This window comes from Elephas maximus, chromosome 19, assembly GCF_024166365.1.
Source record: "Elephas maximus indicus isolate mEleMax1 chromosome 19, mEleMax1 primary haplotype, whole genome shotgun sequence".
NCBI lineage: Eukaryota > Metazoa > Chordata > Mammalia > Proboscidea > Elephantidae > Elephas > Elephas maximus.
The window spans coordinates 16,159,947-16,181,075 of record NC_064837.1 but is presented as its reverse complement, the minus strand read 5'-3'; the positions used below and the strand labels follow the sequence as shown (position 1 = coordinate 16,181,075).

Genomic DNA, 21,129 nt, shown 5'->3' with positions numbered 1-21,129 from the left:
AGCGGAGCACGTCCTTTGGATCCAGGGTCCCTGTGCTGAGAAGCTCCTAGATCAGGGGAAGATCGATGACAAGGATCTATCTCCCCCTCCAGAACCAATAGAGAGAGAAAGCCTTCCCCAGGAGCTGGCAACCTGAATTCGGACTTCTGGCTTCCCAGACTGTGAGAGAATAAATTTCTCTTTGTTAAAGCCATCCATGTGTGGTATTTCTGTTCTAGCAGCACTAGACGACTAAGACAGCTGTCATTATTACCCAATCACAATGACGTTTCAAATCAAATGGTTGCATCTGCAGGCACTACAAGCATCATGAGCTGTTGTTGTTGCTGCCGGTGTTTTTATACTTGCTGGGTTTGTCAAATTTTCTGGTGTTTTAGCTACAATATTGTGGTAATTTTCATGGGGGGGTGGCACCATGAGTTACCGCACTGGGTGACACCAACCTTAGTGATGCCGCTGACCACAATAATAGGCTGTCAAATCCGTCTTTGTCAGTTGTACTCATGACTGTAATCAGGGAATTGAATTCATGTCATTTACCAACGAAATATGAAGGGGAAAAGAAAGAGCTGTTTCTACGAAAATAAACTCATGGAAGAGTTGTGGGAAGAATGAGGGAAGAACGTAGTGAAGATGAAATGCTTAGAAACAAATTCTCTCAAATTGGATTGTCTCGTCACAATGGCCTCCTCAGTGCCTACCACAGTGCTGGTACAACATTGTTGTTAGCTGCCGTCACTTGGCCTTGGACTCACGGCGACCCCATGCACAACAGAAGGAAATGCTGCTTGGTCCCGTGTCATCTGCGTGATCGGTTGTGGATCAGGCCGCTGTGATCCATAGGGTTCTCACTGGCTGATTATCAGAAGTAGATTGCCAGACCTCTCTTCCAGGTCTTACTCTGGAAGCTCTGCTGAAACCTGTTGATGAAGCGGATTGGCTGGGAATCAACCTGTGTCTCCCTCATGGAAGGCGAGGATTCTCCCACTGCAATGCCACTGCTTCAGGACATGTCACAGGCATCAGCCACAGCTACATTTTTTGAGCCGTTACCACGTGTCAGGCACTGCGCTAAGCACCTTTATTTTCGTTATTCTCCCTTAATCCTCATGGCAACTCTACGAAGTAGATACTACTCTTATTCCAATTTTACATATGAGAACATTGAGATTCAGACAGGAGAAATCTCTTGCCTAAGATTGTACGGGGGGAGCCCTGGTAGCACAGTGGTTAAGCACTCGGCTGCTAGCCAAAAGGTGGGCAGTTCAAACTTACCAGGCTCTCTGTAGAAGAAAGATGTGTCAGTCTGCTTCCACAAAGATTTGTTGTTGTTGTTGTTGTTAGGTGCCATTGAGTCGGTTCTGACTCATAGCGACCCTATGCACAACAGAATGAAACACTGTCCGGTCCTGAGCCATCCTTACTATCGCTGTTATGCTTGAGCTCATTGTTGCAGCCGCTGTGTCAATCCACCTCGTTGAGGGTCTTCCTCTTTTCCACTGACCCTGTACTCTGCCAAGCATGATGTCCTTCTCCAGGTACTGATCCCTCCGGACAACATGTCCAAAGTATGTAAGACATGGTCTCGCCATTCTTGCTTCTAAGGAGCATTCTGATTGTACTTCTTCTAAGACAGATTTGTTCATTCTTTCGGCAGTCCCTGGTATATTCAATATTCTTCGCCAGCACCACAATTGAAAGGCGTCAATTCTTCTTCGGTCTTCCGTATTCATTGTCCAGCTTTCATATGCATATGATGCAACTGAAAATACCATGGCTTGGGTCAGGCACACTTTAGTCTTCAAGGTGACATCTTTGCCCTTCAACGCTTTAAAGAGGTCCTTTGCAGCAGATTTACCCAATGCAATGCGTCTTTTGATTTCTTGACTGTTGCTTCCATGGCTGTTGATTGTGGATCCAAGTAAAATGAAATCCTTGACAACTTCAGTCTTTTCTCCATTTATCATGATGTTGCTCATTGGTCCAGTTGTGAGGATTTTTGTTTTCTTTATGTTGAGGTGTAATCCATACTGAAGGCTGTGGTCTTTGATCTTCATCAGTAAGTGCTTCAAGTCCTCTTCACTTTCAGCAAGCAAGGTTGTGTCACCTGCATAACACAGGTTGTTAATGAGTCTTCCTCCAACCCTGATGCCCTGTTCTTCTTCATATAATCCAGCTTCTCAGATTATTTGCTCAGCATACAGATTGAATAAGTATGGTGAAAGACTACAACCCAGACGAAGATTACAGCCTTTGAAACTCTAGGGGGCACTTCTACTCTGTCCTAGAGGGTCGCTGTGAGTCAGAATTGACTCGATGACAACGGGAAGACTGTACAACCAGCTAGTAAGTGTCAGAGTTGGAACTTAAAACCCCAGATTGTCTGACTCCAACACCTATATTCCTAACCTTAGATCACCCGGCCTCATTAAAGAAACCAAAAAAACCAAACCTGTTGCCTTCAGATGGATCTAACTCATGGTAACTCCATGGGTGTGAGTAGAACTGTGCTCCATAAGATCTTCTTGGCTGTAATAGTTACAGAAGCAGATAGCCAAGCCTTTCTTCCTTGACGCCACTGAGTGGGTTCAAATTGACAGCCTTTAGGTTAGTATTGAGTGCAAACCCTTTGTGCCCCCAGAGAGTTGCCTCATTAAATACCCAGAATGAATGAATGCATGAAAGAGGCCCTCACTGCCAGGAGCTTTGTGTCCTCTTTCCTTCATTAGAAACATAACTGGCAGGCCAAGTTAACAAAGAACAGTCTCCATGGAAACCAGAGAAGGAGGAAGAAACATTGTCTTCTGAATGAGAAGGCTCTCCCTTTTGCCTTGCAGGGTGTAGTGGAGCCAGGAGGTGGGAAGGCGGATATACTGAGACGAAGCAGGTTTCTTGTTGAGAGGGTGGTGCTAAGGTTCCAGCTCCCTCTTTTAAGAAGAAAACACAGTCCTTTGCTCACAGTGGAGGCTTCCCTGGGGTCCAGCTCTTCTCTAATCTGTTGGGGAGGGGGATGGAGGAGGAGGAGAAGGATCTCTAGCCCCACCCTGCCCCTGGAGGCTTCTTGTCAATCAACAAAGCTTTCACCAGTTTTCTTGACATCTTTGAACTGTCAGGTCAAGGCAAAGGGCAGGCACTAAACGAACTATTGTCAGCAATTACTAGTGTGCGAACGGCTTTGAATGAGAAGTGCTAGGGGCAATGAGAAGGTGTGGGGGCTGGGGGGGTAGGGAACCTCACTTGAGCTGGGGGTCAGGGCAGGCTTCTTTGGCCTTGTGTTTTAGCTGAGGAGTTAGGGGAATAGTAGCTGGAATTGAACAAGCTTCTTGCCTCTCACTGGTCAAGAATGAGCAGGTAAGGCACAAAGAGTTTTCCACACGAGCAAAGCTTTGTTGAAGAGTCTTGCAAGTGGAGACGAGGAGGGCCTAAGCAACACATACCTCCCCCCTCCATCTCACAGAACAAAAGACTTGCCTGGGTTTTTAGAAGTTCTTGGGTGGGAAAAGATTCATGTTTACTCATAGGCACAGGCGGGGACATGTTAACTAAGGTGCATGCACAATGGCTCCTGTCCTGGAGGCCTCTGGGATTCGTAGCAGGACTTATTATGGGGTGTCACGCCTGTGCAGTCTCTCGCTCCCTGAGTTCGATTCCCTGGCTGCTGCTGCAGCCCCTCACTGCCCCTGGTGGAAGGTCACACAGCGGTCACAGGTGGATGTTCTGCGCCTGTCCCTGAGGCTGGTTTTATCCAGCTGTTTCTGAAAGACAACTTTAAAGAAGTTTGCAGGCTATTTTCTGAGACCCTGCTCCACTGTTCTGGGGAATGGCTTTGTTTCTGCGCCCTGGCCCATTTCCTGTACTTTGTTTGCAGATTTGGGAGCCCCTCTGTTCCCTGTCTTAGAATGACAAAGCAAGGGAGAGGGGGTTTTCAGACAGGGAGATTTGCAAGAGCAGCATTGCCAAGTTCCAGGTTGCAGAGAAATTGAGCCTGGCTGAACAAAATAGAGAGGACAGGGCCTAGGGAGGGGCTGAGTCTGTGGGGCTCCATAGGGCAGGACAGGGGTCTGGAATTTATCCCCAATGCAGGGGAAAGCCTTTGCTAGATCTTATTTAAGACAGGAGTGATTTACTAGCGTTGGAAACTCTGGTGGTGTAGTGGTTAAGTGCTCTGGCTGCTAGCCAGAAGGTCAGCAGTTCGAATCCACCAGGCACTCCTTGGAAACTCTATGTGGCAGTTGTACCCTGTTCTATAGGGTCACTATGAGTCCGAATCGACTCAATGACAACGGGTTTGTGTGTGTGTGTTTTTTACTAGAGTTGCATTTTAATAAGATCTGGGAGGAGCACAAGGGGTATCTCAGGGTCAGTGTGGAGGCTGTGAACCCTCATTCCTCCCATCAGCTTCAACAACCCCATCCCCCACCCCCATAGCAACCAAGGGCCAAACCCTCTCAGTTTTACCTCCTAAGTACCTCTGTAACCTGTATGTGTCTTTTGACTTTTTTTACGATGGGAAGGGGAGCCCTGGCGGTGCGGTGGTTAAGCGCTTGGCTGCTAACTGAAAGGCTGGTGGTTCGAACCCACCAGCCGCTCTGTGGGAGAAAGATGTGGCAGTCTGCTCCTGGAAAAATTATAGCCTAGAAATCCCTATGGGACAGTTCTGCTCTGTCCTATAGGGTCGATATGAGTTGCAATTGATTCCACAGCAGCAGGTACAATGGGAAGCAATTGATTAGCAGTGGGAGAGTTTTAAGCAGCGGGAGACACGATCAGACCTTTTTCTTCTATTGTGAATTATATTACTCACAGAAAAATAGTATACCAAAAAAGCAAAAAACAGAACAAAACAAATCTATTGCCATTGAAACCTCCCTAAGTTGCTATGTGGAGGGTCTCTATACCCTCTGCCCTTAGCCCCAGTCCCCACAGAGGGATGGACACTGGGCCGGTAGGGGTCTGAGCACTCCTGGAGTGCTTCCTGGAGGGGATCTGGTTTGGCTGACCCAGTCCAGGCCTGTGAACCCAGACTAGTTGGCCCAGGCTTGGCCTCCTCTATGTCAATGACTCTATGTCAATACTTTTAGGTGTGCTGGGTTTTAGGGTCCCACTCTCTGCCCCAGAGAGGTCCCACAAATTTCCAGAAAGGGAGGTAGGAGAGGTCAATTTGCACATCTCACAAAAGGGAAAATGAAGTTAGAGAGGATGGGCAACAGGTCAGTAATAAGAGGTGGGGTCAGCACTTTGAACTCAGGTCTGTCTGGCTTCTAGTCCAATGTTCTTGCCTCTCCCCAACACCAGGGATCTGTGTCTGGTCTCGGGCAAGAAAGGAGAATGAACGGTTTTTGCAGCCCACAGAATTCTCCATCACCCTCAGGACTCTAGGGAGCAGAAGCATAAGAACCTGTCATAGCCACAAGGTGGCGCCAAACACCAAGTCTTCACATGCTCTTCACCTTTGGACCAGGGGGAGGGTGGCGGGGGTTGCCGTCCCTGAAGCCTTGAGATTAATTTAGGTCCCAGGGCCCAGGATTAAGCCCTGCCCCAAGAGGAGGGGATAACCCCACTGCCCCCAGCTAGACCTTGTAGACCTTGTAGGGGAGCACAAATGGGGCTGGGGAGGGCTCTTCAACTTTCCCCAATCCTGCCCCGCTCTCTTGTTCCCTGTCTTAGTACCCACCCAAGCCAGAAACCTACCCCTTTTTCACAGCCTCTTGTGGGCGGGTCTTGGGGAGGGAGGAGGAGGAAAGGAGGAAAAGGGGAAGGCAGACATCACAAAGACAGCAGCACCCTGGCCTGGGGGCCAAAGGGACCAAGAGTCTGGGGACAGGGTCAGCTCCTCGGCCCAGGCAGCGCAAAGGGCCTTTAGCCCTCCTCTCTGTTTCCCCTTTGATGGCCTTGGGGCCTCTCTCCTCCTGGTTCCCCTTTTCCCTCACTGTTTTAAGAAAGCCTTGCTGACCTCCTTCCTTCTTGGGGTGGGACGAAATCACAGCAGAAGCCATAATGCAAGGCGTCAGGTGGAGCCTCCCCCTTCACACTGTGGAGGGGACAGAAGGCCAGGCCATCTGGAATGGCCTGAGGAGCAGCTCTGGCCAGCTTGAGGGGCCATCCCCACCTGACCCCCTCTTCATCTACAGACACCTGACCTACGGGACAAATCCCCACCAGTCTCCGCCGGCTGAGAAGCCCTGGGGGAGATTAAACCCTGGCTGGGGGCTGGACAAGGACTTCTCCTCACCTCCGGAGCCATGGACGCTGCGCTGCTCTTGAACGTGGAGGGGATAAAGAAGACTATTCTGCACGGGGGCACGGGGGACCTCCCAAACTTCATCACTGGATCCCGAGTAAGCTGGGCTGCTCCTCTGAGGCAGGGGTTCAGGCTCCCCCAGACCAGACGCGCCCCCTCCCCACCCTGCCAGGCCTGACCCAGCCACTCTGCATGGCACGCAAACGGCCTTGCAGTTTTGCCAAAAATCAGTCAGGCAGACCCCTTCTGCAACGACCCACCCCGGGCATCTGGGGAGCTCTGAGTTGGTGCCCACTCATGGGATTCTTGGTACTTTTCAGATTTAACTTTAGTGTGGGGCCAGGGGAGTTGCCGTTGGGAAATTTCTAGAGAACGAAGGTCCCTCCGGGGTCAGGGAGTTTGTTCACAAATCTCTGTGGGTTTCCCTGGACCAACAGAGTGGCTGTGGCTTCAGAACTAGGACTTGTTTAAGGAAAGAGTTCCTGACACTCAGAGCTGTCAAGGGTGGCAGTGGGGTCCTTTAGGCGGGAGTGGGCTCCTCATCCAGGGGGTGGGGGGCAAGCAGGGTGGGGATGTTCTAAGGGTCAAGGCATGTGATCGGCACTCAGGGAACTGACCCCTGAGAGCAGTCCTGGGAGCCTGTGACATGGGGGTGGCTCCTGCTGGACCCTGGGAGATGTGTCTAGAACAGGCTCCACTCTTATGGTGACCAGGTGACCTTTCACTTCCGCACCACAAAATGCGACGAGGAGCGGACGGTGATAGACGACAGCAAGCAGGTGGGCCAGCCCATGCACATTATCATTGGAAATATGTTCAAGCTGGAGGTCTGGGAGATCCTGCTGACGTCCATGCGGATCAGTGAGGTGGCCGAGTTCTGGTGTGACACCATCGTAAGTAGGCTGCCTCAGCCCCTCCCTGGATCTGGCTTCTAGGGGTCCACCCACTTTGGAGGGCTGCTGTTTCAGCAAAAGTGTGGGTAAAACAAAAATCTCCAGACAAACCCGACGTCCTCACTCCTTGCTGTTGTAACTGTGAAGATGGGCTGGTCAGAAAGAGCTGCCCCTAAAATGACAAGCGGCCCTGTGGCTTCCTGGTGGGATTTGGGAGCAGTGCCATGTTCCTTAGGAGTGGGTCTGCCCACTTCACAGTTCTCCTTCTTTGTACAGTAGTCTTAGATCCTGGAGGGGTAGTGGTGGCCCAGTGGTAGACTTCTTGCTTTCCACACGGGAGATCCAGGTTCAATTCCTGGCCAGTGCACCTCATTCGCAGCTACCACTCATCTGTCCATGGCGGTTTGCATGTGGCTGTGATGTTGAACAGGTTTCAGCAGAGCTTCCAGACTAAGACAGACCAGGAAGAAAAGCCTGGTGATCTACTTCCAAAAATCAGCCATAAAAATCCTATGGATCACAGTAGTCCAATCCCAACTGATCATGGGCATGGCACAGGACCAAGCGGTGTTTCTCGTTCCCTCATGCATGGGGTTGCCATGAGTTGGGGGCTAACTCTACAGCAGTTAACAACATCAGATCCTGGAGATTTTGGCCATTGGTTACTTTTCTGCCCTCTTGCTCACCCCTGCCAACCCTGCAAACTTTTTTTGTATTTATGGCCCTCTTCAATCAGTGTTATAGGCAAGCCTCCTGGGTCTGTGGCTCAGATAGAAATAGCAAAACTCACTGACCTTTAAACATTTTATTGTGGAAAATTTCAAACATAAATCAAAAGTAGATAAAAAGTATCATGAACCTCCAAGTACCCATAACCCAACTCCAGCCACCATCAACCAATGGCCAGTCCTCCTTCATCCACCCCTTGTCTATTTCTTCTCTCACTTCCCACATGGTTGAAGCAAATTCCAGACATGTCATTTCATCTGTAGATATTAAAATATAAAAATATGTAAAAAACATAACCATGATGTCATTATTGCACCTTTTTAATCTAATATCCAGTCGTTGTTCATATTTACCTGATTGTCTCTTAGTTTATTCTTTACCATTGGTTTGTTCAAGTTCAGTCCATGCATAGCGCTTTGTTGCTATGACTCTCATGTCTGTTTTTGTCTGTGGGTTCCCCCCCCCTTTTTTTCTTGATGGGGGCTTGTTGAGGACACTGGGTCATTTGTCCTGTAGAAGTTCTCTCATCCTGATTTTGCTGATTGCTTTGCCATGAATGTTCCTCTGTTCCTAATTGGAAGTCTGGTCTAGAGAGGCTCGGTAAGATTCCGGTTCTTTGCAAAAATGTATCACGGATGGTGCTGCTTGCATTCCATTGGGAGGCACCTGTGTCTGCTGGCTTTCTTATTGTGATATTAAGATCGATGGGTGAGTTTAGGTGGTGACAGCCTGGCCCATCCGTTATAAAGCTCCCTCTCAACTTACACCTAATGGTTTTAGCAGCCATTGATGGGGAATGCCCGGATTCATTATCTCCTCAGGGGCCACTGACCTTTTGAAAGAGCAATTTGGGAGAGAGATAGACATGGATCTGAACTCCGCTCTGTCATACATGAGCTATGTGACACTGGAGAAGTTTGTTCTCCTCTCTGGCATTTTATTTCTGCATCTATAAATAAATAAAACTCTATGTTAAGAGGTTGTTGTGGAGATTACATGACATGATGTCTATGAGGGCAAATCACAGGACAGGGCAATTGAAAAGTGGGCACAGTTATTTTGAGCTAGAAGAATCTTAGAGACCAACTCCCTCATTTTCCTAATGAGAAAACTTAGGGCTCAGAGAGGGAAAGTAACTTGCATTAGTCTAACAAGGTAAGGGACAGGATCTGGGTGGGGCCTCTAGCCCCCTTACTCTTTATTCAGTGCATGTTTTGCCATTACAATGTGTAATAGAGTCAGGCTGCAATACTGGGCTCTACCAGTAGGTGATCCCATCCAACACACATTAATTCATGTCTTCATTCACTTGGCAAATATTAGTTGAACACCTTTTCTTTGTACCAGTCTCTGGGTTATTCTTCATCCCAATGTTTTCATTTTTTTTCCAAAACGTTTTACTTTTTAGCAAGTCAAGATTTCATAAAATTGATTTCTTTGTGATTTCAGCTCATTTAAAATCATTAAAGTATACATTGACTTTGCTTACAGTGAGGAGCACCTGTACTTTTTATACCTATAAAAAAAATTGCTGTTGATTCCGACTCATTGTGGCCCCATGTGTGTCCGAGTAGAACTGGGCTCTGTAGGGTTTTCAATGGCCGATTGACACCCATATGTACCTGTAATTCAGGGCATATGTTAGACAAGGCTTGGTTGCCAACAAGCACCCTGTCTCCACAGGATGCAGACTTGCCAACACAGGAGAGCAGAGTGCGTAGAAGCCTGTCAATAAATTCTTGATTGGTTGATTGATTTGTTGTTTGTGAAACCACAAGCTGTTGTTGCACCTGGAATGTGGGCATGGTTCTTTGTTTCTTGTGGTCTCTGTGTTCTTTTGACTACATCAGTACGCACATGAGTGCACAGCCTGTCTCACAGCCTGGTACCTTTTATACTGCAGGGACATTTGGTTTTTCCAAAAGTCCCCACATCTCTCAGCCCACAGCCCACATGATTGCAGGGACACACACACACACCTTGCAGAGTCGTTTATCCACCTGCACATCCACTTTTTATCTGTCTGTCCATCCACCCTCCCTTTACCCAATGTCCATTCATAATCTAATCTTCTATCACTAAGCATCCATCCATCCATCCATCCATCCATCCATCCATCCATCCATCCATCCATCCATCCATCCATCCATCCATCCATCCATCCATCCATCCATCCATCCATCCATCCATCCATCCATCCATCCATCCATCCATCCAATTGGGAAATATTCACTGGGCACCTGATTAGGCCTGCCCTCGGTGCTGGAAATTACCTTCAAGGAACTTAAACACTGGAGGAACAGCAGACATCTAAACAAATTACAATGCAGGGCAGCCAGTACTATGACATAAATAATGAGGGCAAAATGCTTTGGGCCCACAAAAGAGGACTAACTAATTGCTATAGGATATTAAGGGGGACTTCTGTAAGAAGAGACGTTGAGCTGGGTTTTGAAGGATGAATAGGAATTCACCAGGCCAAGAAGTCGGGGAGAGGACTGACTTGTGCAAAACCCAGGAAGTGAAAAGGCTGGCATGTTTAATTTAGTTAGCCCCTTCTCCTTTTTGGGACACCTTTCCATTCAAAAACCAGAGTTTTGGAAGACGAAGCAGTCAGTGGGACAGTCATCTCTATTGTCCCAGGACAGGACTTAGGAGGGCCTGGCTTTCCCCAGCCATTGCTGCTCCTCACTGCCTGCAGGACCCTCTGCCTGGACAGTGCCCCCTGCATTACCTGGAAGTTTCGGTCTCTGCAGGGGCAGGGGTCTTCATTGCTCCTTCCCTTTCCCCTAAGCTGGCAGGGCGGAGGCGGGGGGCGGGGGGTGTCGGTCTGGAGCTCTAGGTGCTTCTTCTCTTAAGTGCCTTCCACCCTGTCCCCCAGGACTGGTCTGTTTGTGGGATTTTTGCTGGTGCCCAGTCTTATGAGGCCAGGAGTTGCAAATTCTGATTTCACAAGAGGCCAGGAACCCTGGTGAACTGGAGAGCCCCGCGCCATCCGGATGGGGTTGTGCTCCTAAGCTCCCAGTCTTGATGGCCATGAGCAGGCAGGCCCAGTGTGGCTGGATCTTCTGAGTTTTTAAGACAAGCCAGCAACCTACATGAGCACAAGAGTTCCTCCGTATTTAACTGTTGGCAACTAATTAAAAAAACAAACAAATGAAAAACACACCCACAATGTACGAGTAGAATAGTGCCCAGGTTTGCAACCTCCAGCATAGATACAGCCCTTAGACAGACCAGGCTCTGGCCTTGAGGCCCCACAGAAGGCAGCAATCCTGGGATCCCTGGTCCTATTTAGAACCCTCTAGGCTGAGCAATTTCTAAGGGCTGGAGGCCAGCTGCGCAGAGGCCCCTGGGTGACTGTGGCTGCCCCGCTTAGCCTGCTGCCTGCAAGCTGGGCCCCAGAGCAGGCACAGATTTACACCTCCGTCACTCCCTCCAAAGGGCAGGTTTGAGTCTCTGGAGCTCTGCTCTTTCTCTGCCTTGGGCCTTCTTCCTGGAATTTCTCCCTGCTCCTGGTGGAATCTCACAGCCCACCCTGCACTGACAAGGGGTGCTGCTGATGCCAGGGTGGGACAAGCCTAGACATTGGGTAGAGCCTTTGTCACGGGGTGGCCGGGGGCAGAGGCCCTGAGGCCATAGCTCATGGTGTACCTGCTGGGGCGGGTGGAGGTAGGGGACACGGAGCCAGGGCTGCTGTGTCAGGGGCAGGAGACAAGCTTATCCCTCCATCAGTCCAGCCTTAATCCCGACTGGGCTTAGCTGCCATCTGGCCATGTCTTCCACAAAGAACGAGAAGGGCGTTCCCAGCTAATCCTGGGTGGTGGTGATGAGGAGGGGCGAGGAGGGGACTACCTTTCCTGCCCCCACTGGCAACTTTGGGGCAACTCTGAATCCCTTTTTGCCCTTCACTTTCCCACTTCTGTGTGGGAGACTGAGGGGGCAGCTGGGGAACCAGGCCCAGGGAGAGGGAAGAGACCTGGGGGCTTCCCAGCTCACAGATGGGGGAACTGAGGCCCATGGGGTGCAGGCCTTGCCTGAGGCCACACAGCTGATATCACCAGCCCTCCTTCACCTTGAGGATGGCAGCCAGTGCCCAGTGGCCAGGTGAGGCTGTGCTGGTCTAGACCTATGTCTGCACGGTCTCTTTGAATCCCTACAGCAGCCCTACTATCAGGCAGATGCAACTGAGGGGATGGGGTCTCATGATAAGCAGAGGCACTGTCAGGGTGCTAAGCTCGTCTCTCGGACGCCAGAGTCCTCCTCCTTCCACTGCTCCACACGGCTCTCCCTGCAAGTCACTGGCTTTGTAAAGCTCAGTTTCCTTAGGGGATATGTTATAGTCGGCCACAAGAGGTAGACCAAGAGGCATTGTGGCTGAGAGTGTGGCTTCTGGAGCCAGGTTTGAATCCTGGCTCTGCCATTTCCCAGCTCTGTGATCTTGAGCAAGTTACTTAACCTCTCTGGACTTCAGCTTCCTCATCCGTAAAGCGGGGATCATAGTAATGCCTCCCTTGTTGGGTGTTGTAAGGATTTAAGGCCTTAATAGATGTGCTTTGCCTGCACCCAGTTTCTATGAGTGTGAGTATGTGGGGTCAATAGGCAGACACAGCCGTGGGAGCAGGTGTAGTGGGGAGCATGATTCCCGCTGTGGGGGCTCAGAGGGGGCCCTCTGTTGCCCAGCTCTGAGCAGACAGCCCGAGCCATCCCCCGTCTCTGCCCACAGCACACAGGGGTCTACCCCATCCTGTCCAGGAGCCTGCGGCAGATGGCAGAGGGTAAGGACCCCACTGCGTGGCACGTGCACACATGCGGGCTGGCCAACATGTTTGCCTACCACACGTTGGGCTACGAGGACCTGGACGAGCTGCAGAAGGAGCCACAGCCGCTGATCTTCGTGATTGAGCTGCTGCAGGTGAGGCCCTGGGGCGGGGTGGGGCCGCGGAGGAGAGGGAGAGAAAGAGAAAAAGTAACTTGCACTAGTCTAACGAGTTAAGGGACAGGATCTGGGCGGGGTGTCTAGCTGCCTTACTCTTTAGCCAGCGCATATTTTGCCATTACAATGTGTTATAGAGTCAGGCTGCAATACTGGGCTCTACCAGTAGGTGATCCCATCCAATACACGTTAATTCATGTCTTCATTCACTTAGCAAGTATTAGTTGAACACCTTTTTTGTACCAGTCTCTGGGTTATTCTTCATCCTAATGTTTTTATTTTTTTTCAAAACGTTTTATTTTTTATTAAGTCAAGGTTTCGTAAAATTGGTTTCTTCGTGATTTCATTTAGCATCAGGGAGGGACCAGGGATAGTGGGCGCCATGGGGAGCCCAGCACCCCTTTAGAGAATAAGAAAGGGTTCATAAACCACAGGAGAACTGGGATTTGACAACACATCTCCTCTGCCTTTTCAAGGGCAAAACTCTGTTTGGGGCGGATTTTTAAAAATTGGATTTGTTTTCATTTTGGAGGCATTTTATTTCCATTGGCTATTTCCATTTTTGTTTTTAGAAGTTTAGAATTACAGCCTCATCCTTGGTCCCTGGGCTTTGTGGGTTCAGATCTGTTCTCCAGTCGTGGGAGAGGCTTCCTGGAACTCCCTACACCTTCTTACCCAGACCACCGAGAGATTGATAGGACATGTCCGAGGGGAGGGGGAAGAGGGTTAGGGCCAGGGTCAAGCCCAGATAAAGACTCAGCTCACAGCCAAGGCTGAGGCTTCACCTGAGGGCTACATGGGTGAATACCAATGAATAAGAGAACTGTGTCAACAAAGCTCGTGCGTGAACACTTGTGTAGTCTGCGCACTGCGCAAGGGCATCACCTCTAAGTGGCTCACTCACATTTTTTGCTGTTGCCATCCTCGCAGTCATTGCAGTGTTCGAGGCCATTGTTGCAGCCACTGTGTCAATCCATCTCATTGAGGGTCTTCCCCTTTTTCCCTGACCCTCTGCTTTACCAGTCATGATGTCCTTCTCCAGAGACTGATTGCTCCTGGTAACACATCCATAGTACATGAGATGAAGTTTCGCCATCCTTGCCTCTAAGGAACATTCTGGCTGTACTTCTTCCAAGACAGATTTGTTCGTTCTTCTGGCTGTCCATGGTATATTCAATATTCTTTGCCAATACCACAGTTCAAATGCATCAACTCTTCTTCATTCTTTCTTATCCTTTGTCCAGCTTTCCCATGCATATGAAGCAATTGAAAATACCATGGCTTGGGTCAGATGCACTTCAGTCCTCAAAGTGATGTCTTTGCTTTTTAACTCTTTAAAGAAGTCTTTTGCAGCACATTTGCCCAATGCAATACGTTGTTTGATTTCTTGACTGCTGGTCCATGAGCATTGATTGTGGATCCAGATAAAATGAAATCCTTGCGACTTCAATCTTTTCTCTGTTTATCATGATGTTGCTTACTGGTCCAGTTGTGAGGATTTTTGTTTTCTTTATGTTAAGTTGTAAGCCATACTGAAGGCTGTGGTCTTTGATCTTCATCAGTGTTTCAAGTCCTCTTCACTTTCAGCAAGTAAGGTTGTGTTATCTGCATATCACAGGTTGTTAATGAGTCTTCTTCCAATCCTGATGCCCTGTTCTTTTTCATAGGCTTCAGCTTCTCAGATTATATGCTCAGTATACAGATTGAATAAGTATGGTGAAAGGACACAGCCTCAATGCACACTTTTCCTGATTTTAAACCATGCAGTATCCTCTTGTTCTGTTGGAAAGACTGCCTCTTGACCTGTTGTACAGGTTCCTCATGAACACAGTTAAGTGTTCTGGAATCCCCATTCTTTGCAATGTTATCGGTAATTCGTTATGATCCACACAGTCGAATGCCTTTGCATAGTCAATAAAACACAGGTAAACATCTTTCTGGTATTCTTTGTTTTCAGCCAAGATCTATCTAACCTCAGCAATGACATCTCTGTTTCAAGTCCTCTTCTGAACCTGGCTTGAATTTCTGGCAGTTCCCTGTCAATGCACTGCTACAAACGTTTTTGAATGATCTTCAGCAAAATTTTACTTAATGATATTGTTCCATAATTTCCATGTTCTGCTGGGTCACCTTTCTTTGGAATGGGCACAAATATGGGTCTCTTCCAGTCAGTTGCCAGGTCTTCCAAATTTCTTGATATAGATGAGTGAGTGCTTCCAGCGTTGCTTCTGCTTGTTGAAACATCTCAGTTGGTATTCTGTGAAGTCCTGGAGCCTTGTTTTTTGCAAATACTTCCAGTGCAGTTTGGACTGCTTCCTTCAATACTATTGGTTCTTGTTCATATGGTACCTCCTGAAATGGTTGAAAGTCGACCAACTCTTTTTGGTTCAGTGACTCTGTGTATTCTTTTCATCTTCTTTTGGTGCTTCCTGCGTTGTTCAATATTTTGTCCAGAGAATCCTTCAATATTACGACTTGAAGCTTAAATTTTTCCTTCAGTTCTTTCAGCTTGAGAAATCTGAGCATATACTTCCCTTTTGGTTTTCTAACTCCAGGTCTTTGCACATTTCATTATAATACTTTGCCTTCTGGAGTCACCCTTTAAAATCTTTTGTTCGTTTCTTTTATGTGATCGTTTCATTTGTTCACTTTCGCTACTCAACATTCAAGAGCAAGTTTCAGAGTCTCCTCTGACATCCATTTTGGTCTTTTCTTTCTTTTCTGTTTTTTTTTTTTTTTTAATGTCCTTTTGTTTTCTTCATGTGTGATGTCCTCGACGTCATCTCACAACGTGTCTGGTTCGGTCGTTACTGATCAATACATCAGATCCATTCTTGAGATGATCTCTATATTCAGGTAGTATATATTCTAGTTTGTACCTTGGCTTTAGTGGACTTGTTTAATTTTCTTCAGCTTCAGCTTGAACTTGGAATAAGCAGTTGATGGTCTGTTCCATAGTCTGCCCCTGGCTTTGTTCTGGCTGATGATCTTGAGCTTTTCCATTGTCCCTTCCTGCAGATTTAATTCCTGTGTATTCCATCCAGTGAGGTCCACGTGTATAGTTGCCGTTTGTTTTGTTGAAAAAAGGTATCTCCAAAAAATAGGTTGTTGTTCCTGCAAAATTCTATCATGTGACCTTCGATGTTGTTTCTATCCCCAAGGCCATATTTTCCAACTACTGATCCTTGTTTGTTTCAATTTTCAAATTCCAATCACCAGTAATTATCAATCCATCTTGATTGCATATTTGATCAATTTCAGACTGCAGAAATTGGTAAAAATCTTGAGTTTCTTCATCTTTGGCAGTAGTGGTTGATCTGTAAATTTGAATAGTCATATGAACTGGTCTGCCTTGCAGGTGTATGGATAGTATCCTATCACTGACAGTGCTGTACTTCAGAATAGCTTTTACGATGTCCTTTTTGACAATGAATGTGATGCCATCCCTCTTCAATTTGTCATTCCTGGTGTGATGGTTAAGGTTGTATGTCAACTTCTGGGCCATGATTCTCAGTTGTTTGGCAGTTATGTAATGATGTAGTTATCTTCCATTTTGTGATATAATGTAATCACCTCCATGATGTGATCTGATGTGATCAGCCAATCAGTTGTAAGGTGAGTTTCCTTAGGGGTGTGGCTTGCATCCAATATATACGGACCTTCTGGCAAAGCTTGCTGACTTTTACTCACTTTGGATCCTGCATCTGGCTCTTCATCATCTGACCTCTGGTTCTTGGGACTTGAGCCAGCAGCCTGCGGTATTGGCTGCTGATCTTGGGATTTGTCAGCTTCCACAGCCTGTGAGCCAGCAGCCTGCCGCCTGACCTGCTGATCTTGGGATTTGTCGGCTTCCACAGCCTGTGAGCCAGCAGCCTGCCGTCTGACCTGCTGATCTTGGGATTTGTCAGCTTCCACAGCCTGTGAGCCAGCAGCCTGCCGTATTGGCTGCTGATCTTGGGATTTGTCGGCTTCCACAGCCCGTGAGCCAGCAGCCTGCCGTCTGACCTGCTGATCTTGGAATTTGTCAGCTTCCACAGCCTGTGAGCCAGCAGCCTGCCATCTGACCTGCTCATCTTGGGATTTGTCAGCTTCCACAGCCTGTGAGCCAGCAGCCTGCCGTCTGACCTGCTGATCTTGAGTTTATAAGCCCCTGCAGCTATGTGAGTCAGGAGGAGCCTCCAGCCTGATGCGTGACCCATGGACTTGGGACTTGTCAGCCTCTACAACCACATGAGCCAATTCCTTGAGATAAATTTCTCTCTCTCTCTCTCTTTCTCTCTATGCCTCACTGGTTTTGCTTCTCTAGAGAACTCAGCCTGGCATAGTAGACCATATAATTGTCTGATTAAAAATGGCCAATATCAGTCCATTTCAGCTCCCTAATTTTTTTTTTAATGCCTAGGATATCAATCTTCCAAGTGTTCCATTTCATTTTTGACAACTTTCAATTTTCCTAGATCATACTTCATACATTTCACGTTTCAATTACTAATGGATGTTGGCATTTGCAGCTGTTTCTTCTCATTTTGAGTCATGCCACATCAGCATTGAAAGTTCTGGAAGCTTTACTCCATCCATGTCATTAAGGTTCACGCTGGTATGAGGAGGCAGCTCTTCCCCCGTTGTATTTTGAGTGTCTTCCAACCTGAGGGGCTCATCTTCTGGCACTATACAGTGTTCCCCTGCTATTCATAAGGTTTTCATTGGCCAGTTTTTTCTGAAATAGATCACCAGGTCCTCCTTCCTAGTCTGTTTTAGTCTGGAAGCTCTGCTGAGCCCTGTCCAGCATGGGTGACCCTGGTGATATTTGAAATATGGGTGGCATAGCTGCCAGCATCACAGCCAAATACTAGCCACCCCAGTACGACAAACTGACAGACAAGTGGTGGATTCACCCGTTCGCATGACAGACATTGCACTTTTGGATTTTTGTAATGACAGATTTCCAGCAGATGGCAATAAAGTATCTTGTTCTAACAAACTGAGTACTCATGACAATTTTCTGAATGTTTGAAGTCAAGAGTCTTGAAGAGTTGCTCTTTCCTAATTTGCAAAGACACCAATTTAGGCTGGGGCCCTGAAGCCATGCTGCTTCCTTCCTTTGTACTTGTCCAACTCACAACACGATTCTGTCCCAAGCTCACTGTGGTGAATGGAGCGCTCACTCGGCCAGGCTGCTGGGGTTCACTTTCTCCGTCCCTGCGGGGATGCAGGCCCCTGGGTCCATGCCTCGCTGACCTGCAGCTCCTTGGCCAGGTGGAGGCCCCGAGCGAGTACCAGAGGGAGACCTGGAACCTGAGCAATGTGGAGAAGATGCAGGCGGTGCCCATCCTACACGGAGAAGGCAACCGGCTCTTCAAGCTGGGCCGCTATGAGGAGGCTTCCGCCAAGTACCAGGAAGCCATCGTCTGCCTGCGGAACCTGCAGACCAAGGTCGGGGTGGCCAGGGGGCTGCCGGTGGGGAAGTAGCCTCGCACAGGCCACAGCGGGGTGGGAGGTCAGGCAGCCGTGGGGGGAGCAGCCCTGCAGCTGTGGGGGGGGTATGGGGATGGGAGGCAGGCAGGGGCCCCAGCTCACCGCTGCCCGTTTCTCCACTGCACAGGAGAAGCCCTGGGAGGTGCAGTGGCTGAAGCTGGAAAAGATGACCAACACCCTGATCCTCAACTACTGCCAGTGCCTGCTGAAGAAGGAGGAGTACTACGAGGTGCTAGAGCACACCAGCGACATCCTGCGGCACCACCCAGGTGGGCGCGCGGACTGGGGTGGGGCGGGCATGCGGCCCAGAGAAGACCCTGGTGGGCTTGTCTTCTGACCCTGACAAGGCCCCAGACCTTGCCGCCTCCCAGCGGGGTTTCTGCAAATGTGTGCCAGCGTCACAGGTGATTGACAAGCTGGGCTCATTTTAGGAGGTATTTTATTTGAACGTGTTTTAGGACAAATACATACCACCAAGCTTGTAATTTTGTGGAGCCATCAACAGGCCTTTTAAAAAAGGGGAGAATCGATAGAGAATGATGTTGAATAGGTACGAGTACAGGTGGCCGGCAGATAGGACGACATTTGTGGAAATGGCACTTGGACACCGTTAGCAATCACTGCAGCAGGTAATACGTGTAGAGCGCCCCCTGGGGGCCAGGCAGTTAGTCCTCTGCGTTTATTAGCTCATTCGCTCCTCATACTGCCCGGTGGACTAGGTATAGGGATAGAGCCTGAGGGTGATACAATTTGAGGAGCCTCCATAGGAAAAAAGAATACAAAAGTATGTGTGTAAAACTAGTTAAGGACCTTGTAAGGGTCCATGCAAGGGAGGGGAATAGATACTATCGTTATCATTCCCATTTTACAGCGGAGGAAACTGAGGTACAGAGAGGTTGAGGACTCTGCCTGACCCATCATGGCCAGGGCTAAGTATTTTGTCAGCTGCTAAGTCCCAGTCAGGTGGGTGCCGCCCCATCCTTCCCACAGGCATTGTGAAGGCCTACTACGTGCGCGCCCGGGCTCACGCGGAGGTGTGGAACGAGGCGGAGGCCAAGGCGGACCTCCAGAAAGTGCTGGAGCTGGAGCCGTCCATGCGGAAGGCCGTGCGCAGGGAGGTGCAGCTGCTGGAGAGCCGCCTGGAGGAGAAGCGCGAGGAGGAGCGGCTGCGCTGTCGGAACATGCTGGGCTAGAGGGGGCCTGGGGCCGGGGAGCTACCGCCAGGCCCCCTGGCTCTCCCGCTCGGTGCGGCAGCTGCTGGCCCGCGAGGCCTTGGGCTCCTTGCCCCGGCCCAGGGCCCCGGCCCAGTGGTCAGCTGCGTTGGAGAGCGAGCAGATGGCCTGGTCGTTTCTGGCTCCCTTGACCGGGATTTTGGTGTCAGTTTTTAAAATTTATTTAAAATCAAAATCATACATGCGCATGGTAAAATATCAGAGGACACAGACAAGCTTACGACTAAAAGCGAGGTTGCCCCTTCAGGCCTGTTCCTTAGCCCAGACGTAGGTGTTGCTTTTAAAGTTTTATTGTGGTAAAATATACGTAACATAAAGGTGGCCATTTTTAACCCTCTTTAAATGTACAATCAATTGTATTCATTACATTCACAGTGTCGGGCAACCTTCATCACCATCTACTTACAAAACTTTTCATTACCCCAAACAGAAGACTGTAGCCATTAAGTAATTATGGTAGCCGATTTAATTGACTCTGTTTTAAATTCTTCTAGTAGTTTTCTTTATCTCCAAGGAGTATGTTTGAATCACTATTTCTTCGTGCTTCATTTTGAACCGGTAACCAGTGCTGTGGAGTTGACCCTGAGGCATGGCAACCCCATGTGTGTCAGAGTGGAACTGTGCTCCATGGCTGATTTTCTGCAAAGAGATCTCCAGGCCTTTCTTCCAAGGCGCCTCTGGGCAGACTCGAACCTCCAACCTTTCAGTTAGCAGCCGCACGTTAACTGTTTGTACCACCCAAGGACTCCATATCACTTTGCCCCATGTCTGGTTACTCCCATTAATAAAAAATGAGGATTTAATGCATTGACGCTTCCTCACCCCTTTCTTTCCTTTCTCCTAATTTTGGCTAGTTATATTTTGGCTCTTCTTTTGGTTATTTTGTAGCTTTGTACTCTAGCTGGATCTCTGTATGGAATCCCATTGACTTTAGGGGGTATCTGGACTCCCCTCCGTGTGGGAGGAAGGAGCTCCCTTCCTTCCACTTTGCCTCTTACCTTCCTCCTCCCACCCAAAGGTCTCCTGTGTCTTACCTTTTCCATCATCCCTGTTGTTGACATCTATGTTCTGCTCCATAACCAAACCAAGCCTTTTGTGCTTTGTCCCTAGGTTGACCGTAAAGTCTGAGAATAAACAGTATTTAGCTGATTATGGCCATGAGTGTGTCTCCTTGCAGGCCTTGCACTGCTGGGATTGCATTTCGTTTTCTGCCGGTCCGACTTCATGACCCCTGGGCCACCAGAAGCGAAGCTATTCCTGCATCAGGAGTGGCAGTGTACATTTTAATACAGGAGCGTTTTATTTTTTTCTTCTCTTCTTCCATCCCTTTGCTGCACTAGAAGGTTGGAAGTTGAAGCCCTCCCACCTTGGAGGGAGGAGTTCCTGGGTTGTGCAAATGGTCAACATGCTTGGTTGCTAAACGAAAAGGTTGAAGGTTCAAGTCCACCCAGAGATGCTTCAGAAGAAAGGCCTGGCAAGCTACTTCTGAAAGATCAGCATCAAAAGCCCTGTGGAGCACAGCGCTACTCTGACACACGCGGAATCGCCATGAGTCAGGATCCACGTGAGAGCAACTGTTCTTCTTTTTTTGTTTTGTGTGTGCGTGTATTGGAGGAATCAAAA

The 21,129-nt window shown here is 48.7% G+C and overlaps 1 protein-coding gene across 1 annotated transcript; it reads left to right on the top strand.

The window, feature by feature from the left end:
• Positions 1–6,242: 6,242 nt before the first annotated feature.
• On the top strand, positions 6,243–19,467 carry AIPL1 (aryl hydrocarbon receptor interacting protein like 1). The gene is made up of 6 exons (XM_049860381.1): positions 6,243–6,338; positions 6,955–7,134; positions 12,590–12,778; positions 18,056–18,232; positions 18,402–18,543; positions 19,265–19,467. The coding sequence occupies exons 1-6, from the start codon at positions 6,243–6,245 to the stop codon at positions 19,465–19,467; spliced, it is 987 nt and encodes a 328-aa protein (XP_049716338.1).
• Positions 19,468–21,129: the final 1,662 nt, after the last annotated feature.

Bases quoted from the DNA above. Each gene is read 5' to 3' on its own strand.
- AIPL1 (XM_049860381.1), top strand. From the start codon at position 6,243: ATGGACGCTGCGCTGCTCTTGAACGTGGAGGGGATAAAGAAGACTATT. The intron at 6,339-6,954 runs GTAAGCTGGGCT...TATGGTGACCAG, and splicing joins ACTTCATCACTGGATCCCGA to GTGACCTTTCACTTCCGCAC. The intron at 18,233-18,401 runs GTCGGGGTGGCC...TCCACTGCACAG, and splicing joins TGCGGAACCTGCAGACCAAG to GAGAAGCCCTGGGAGGTGCA.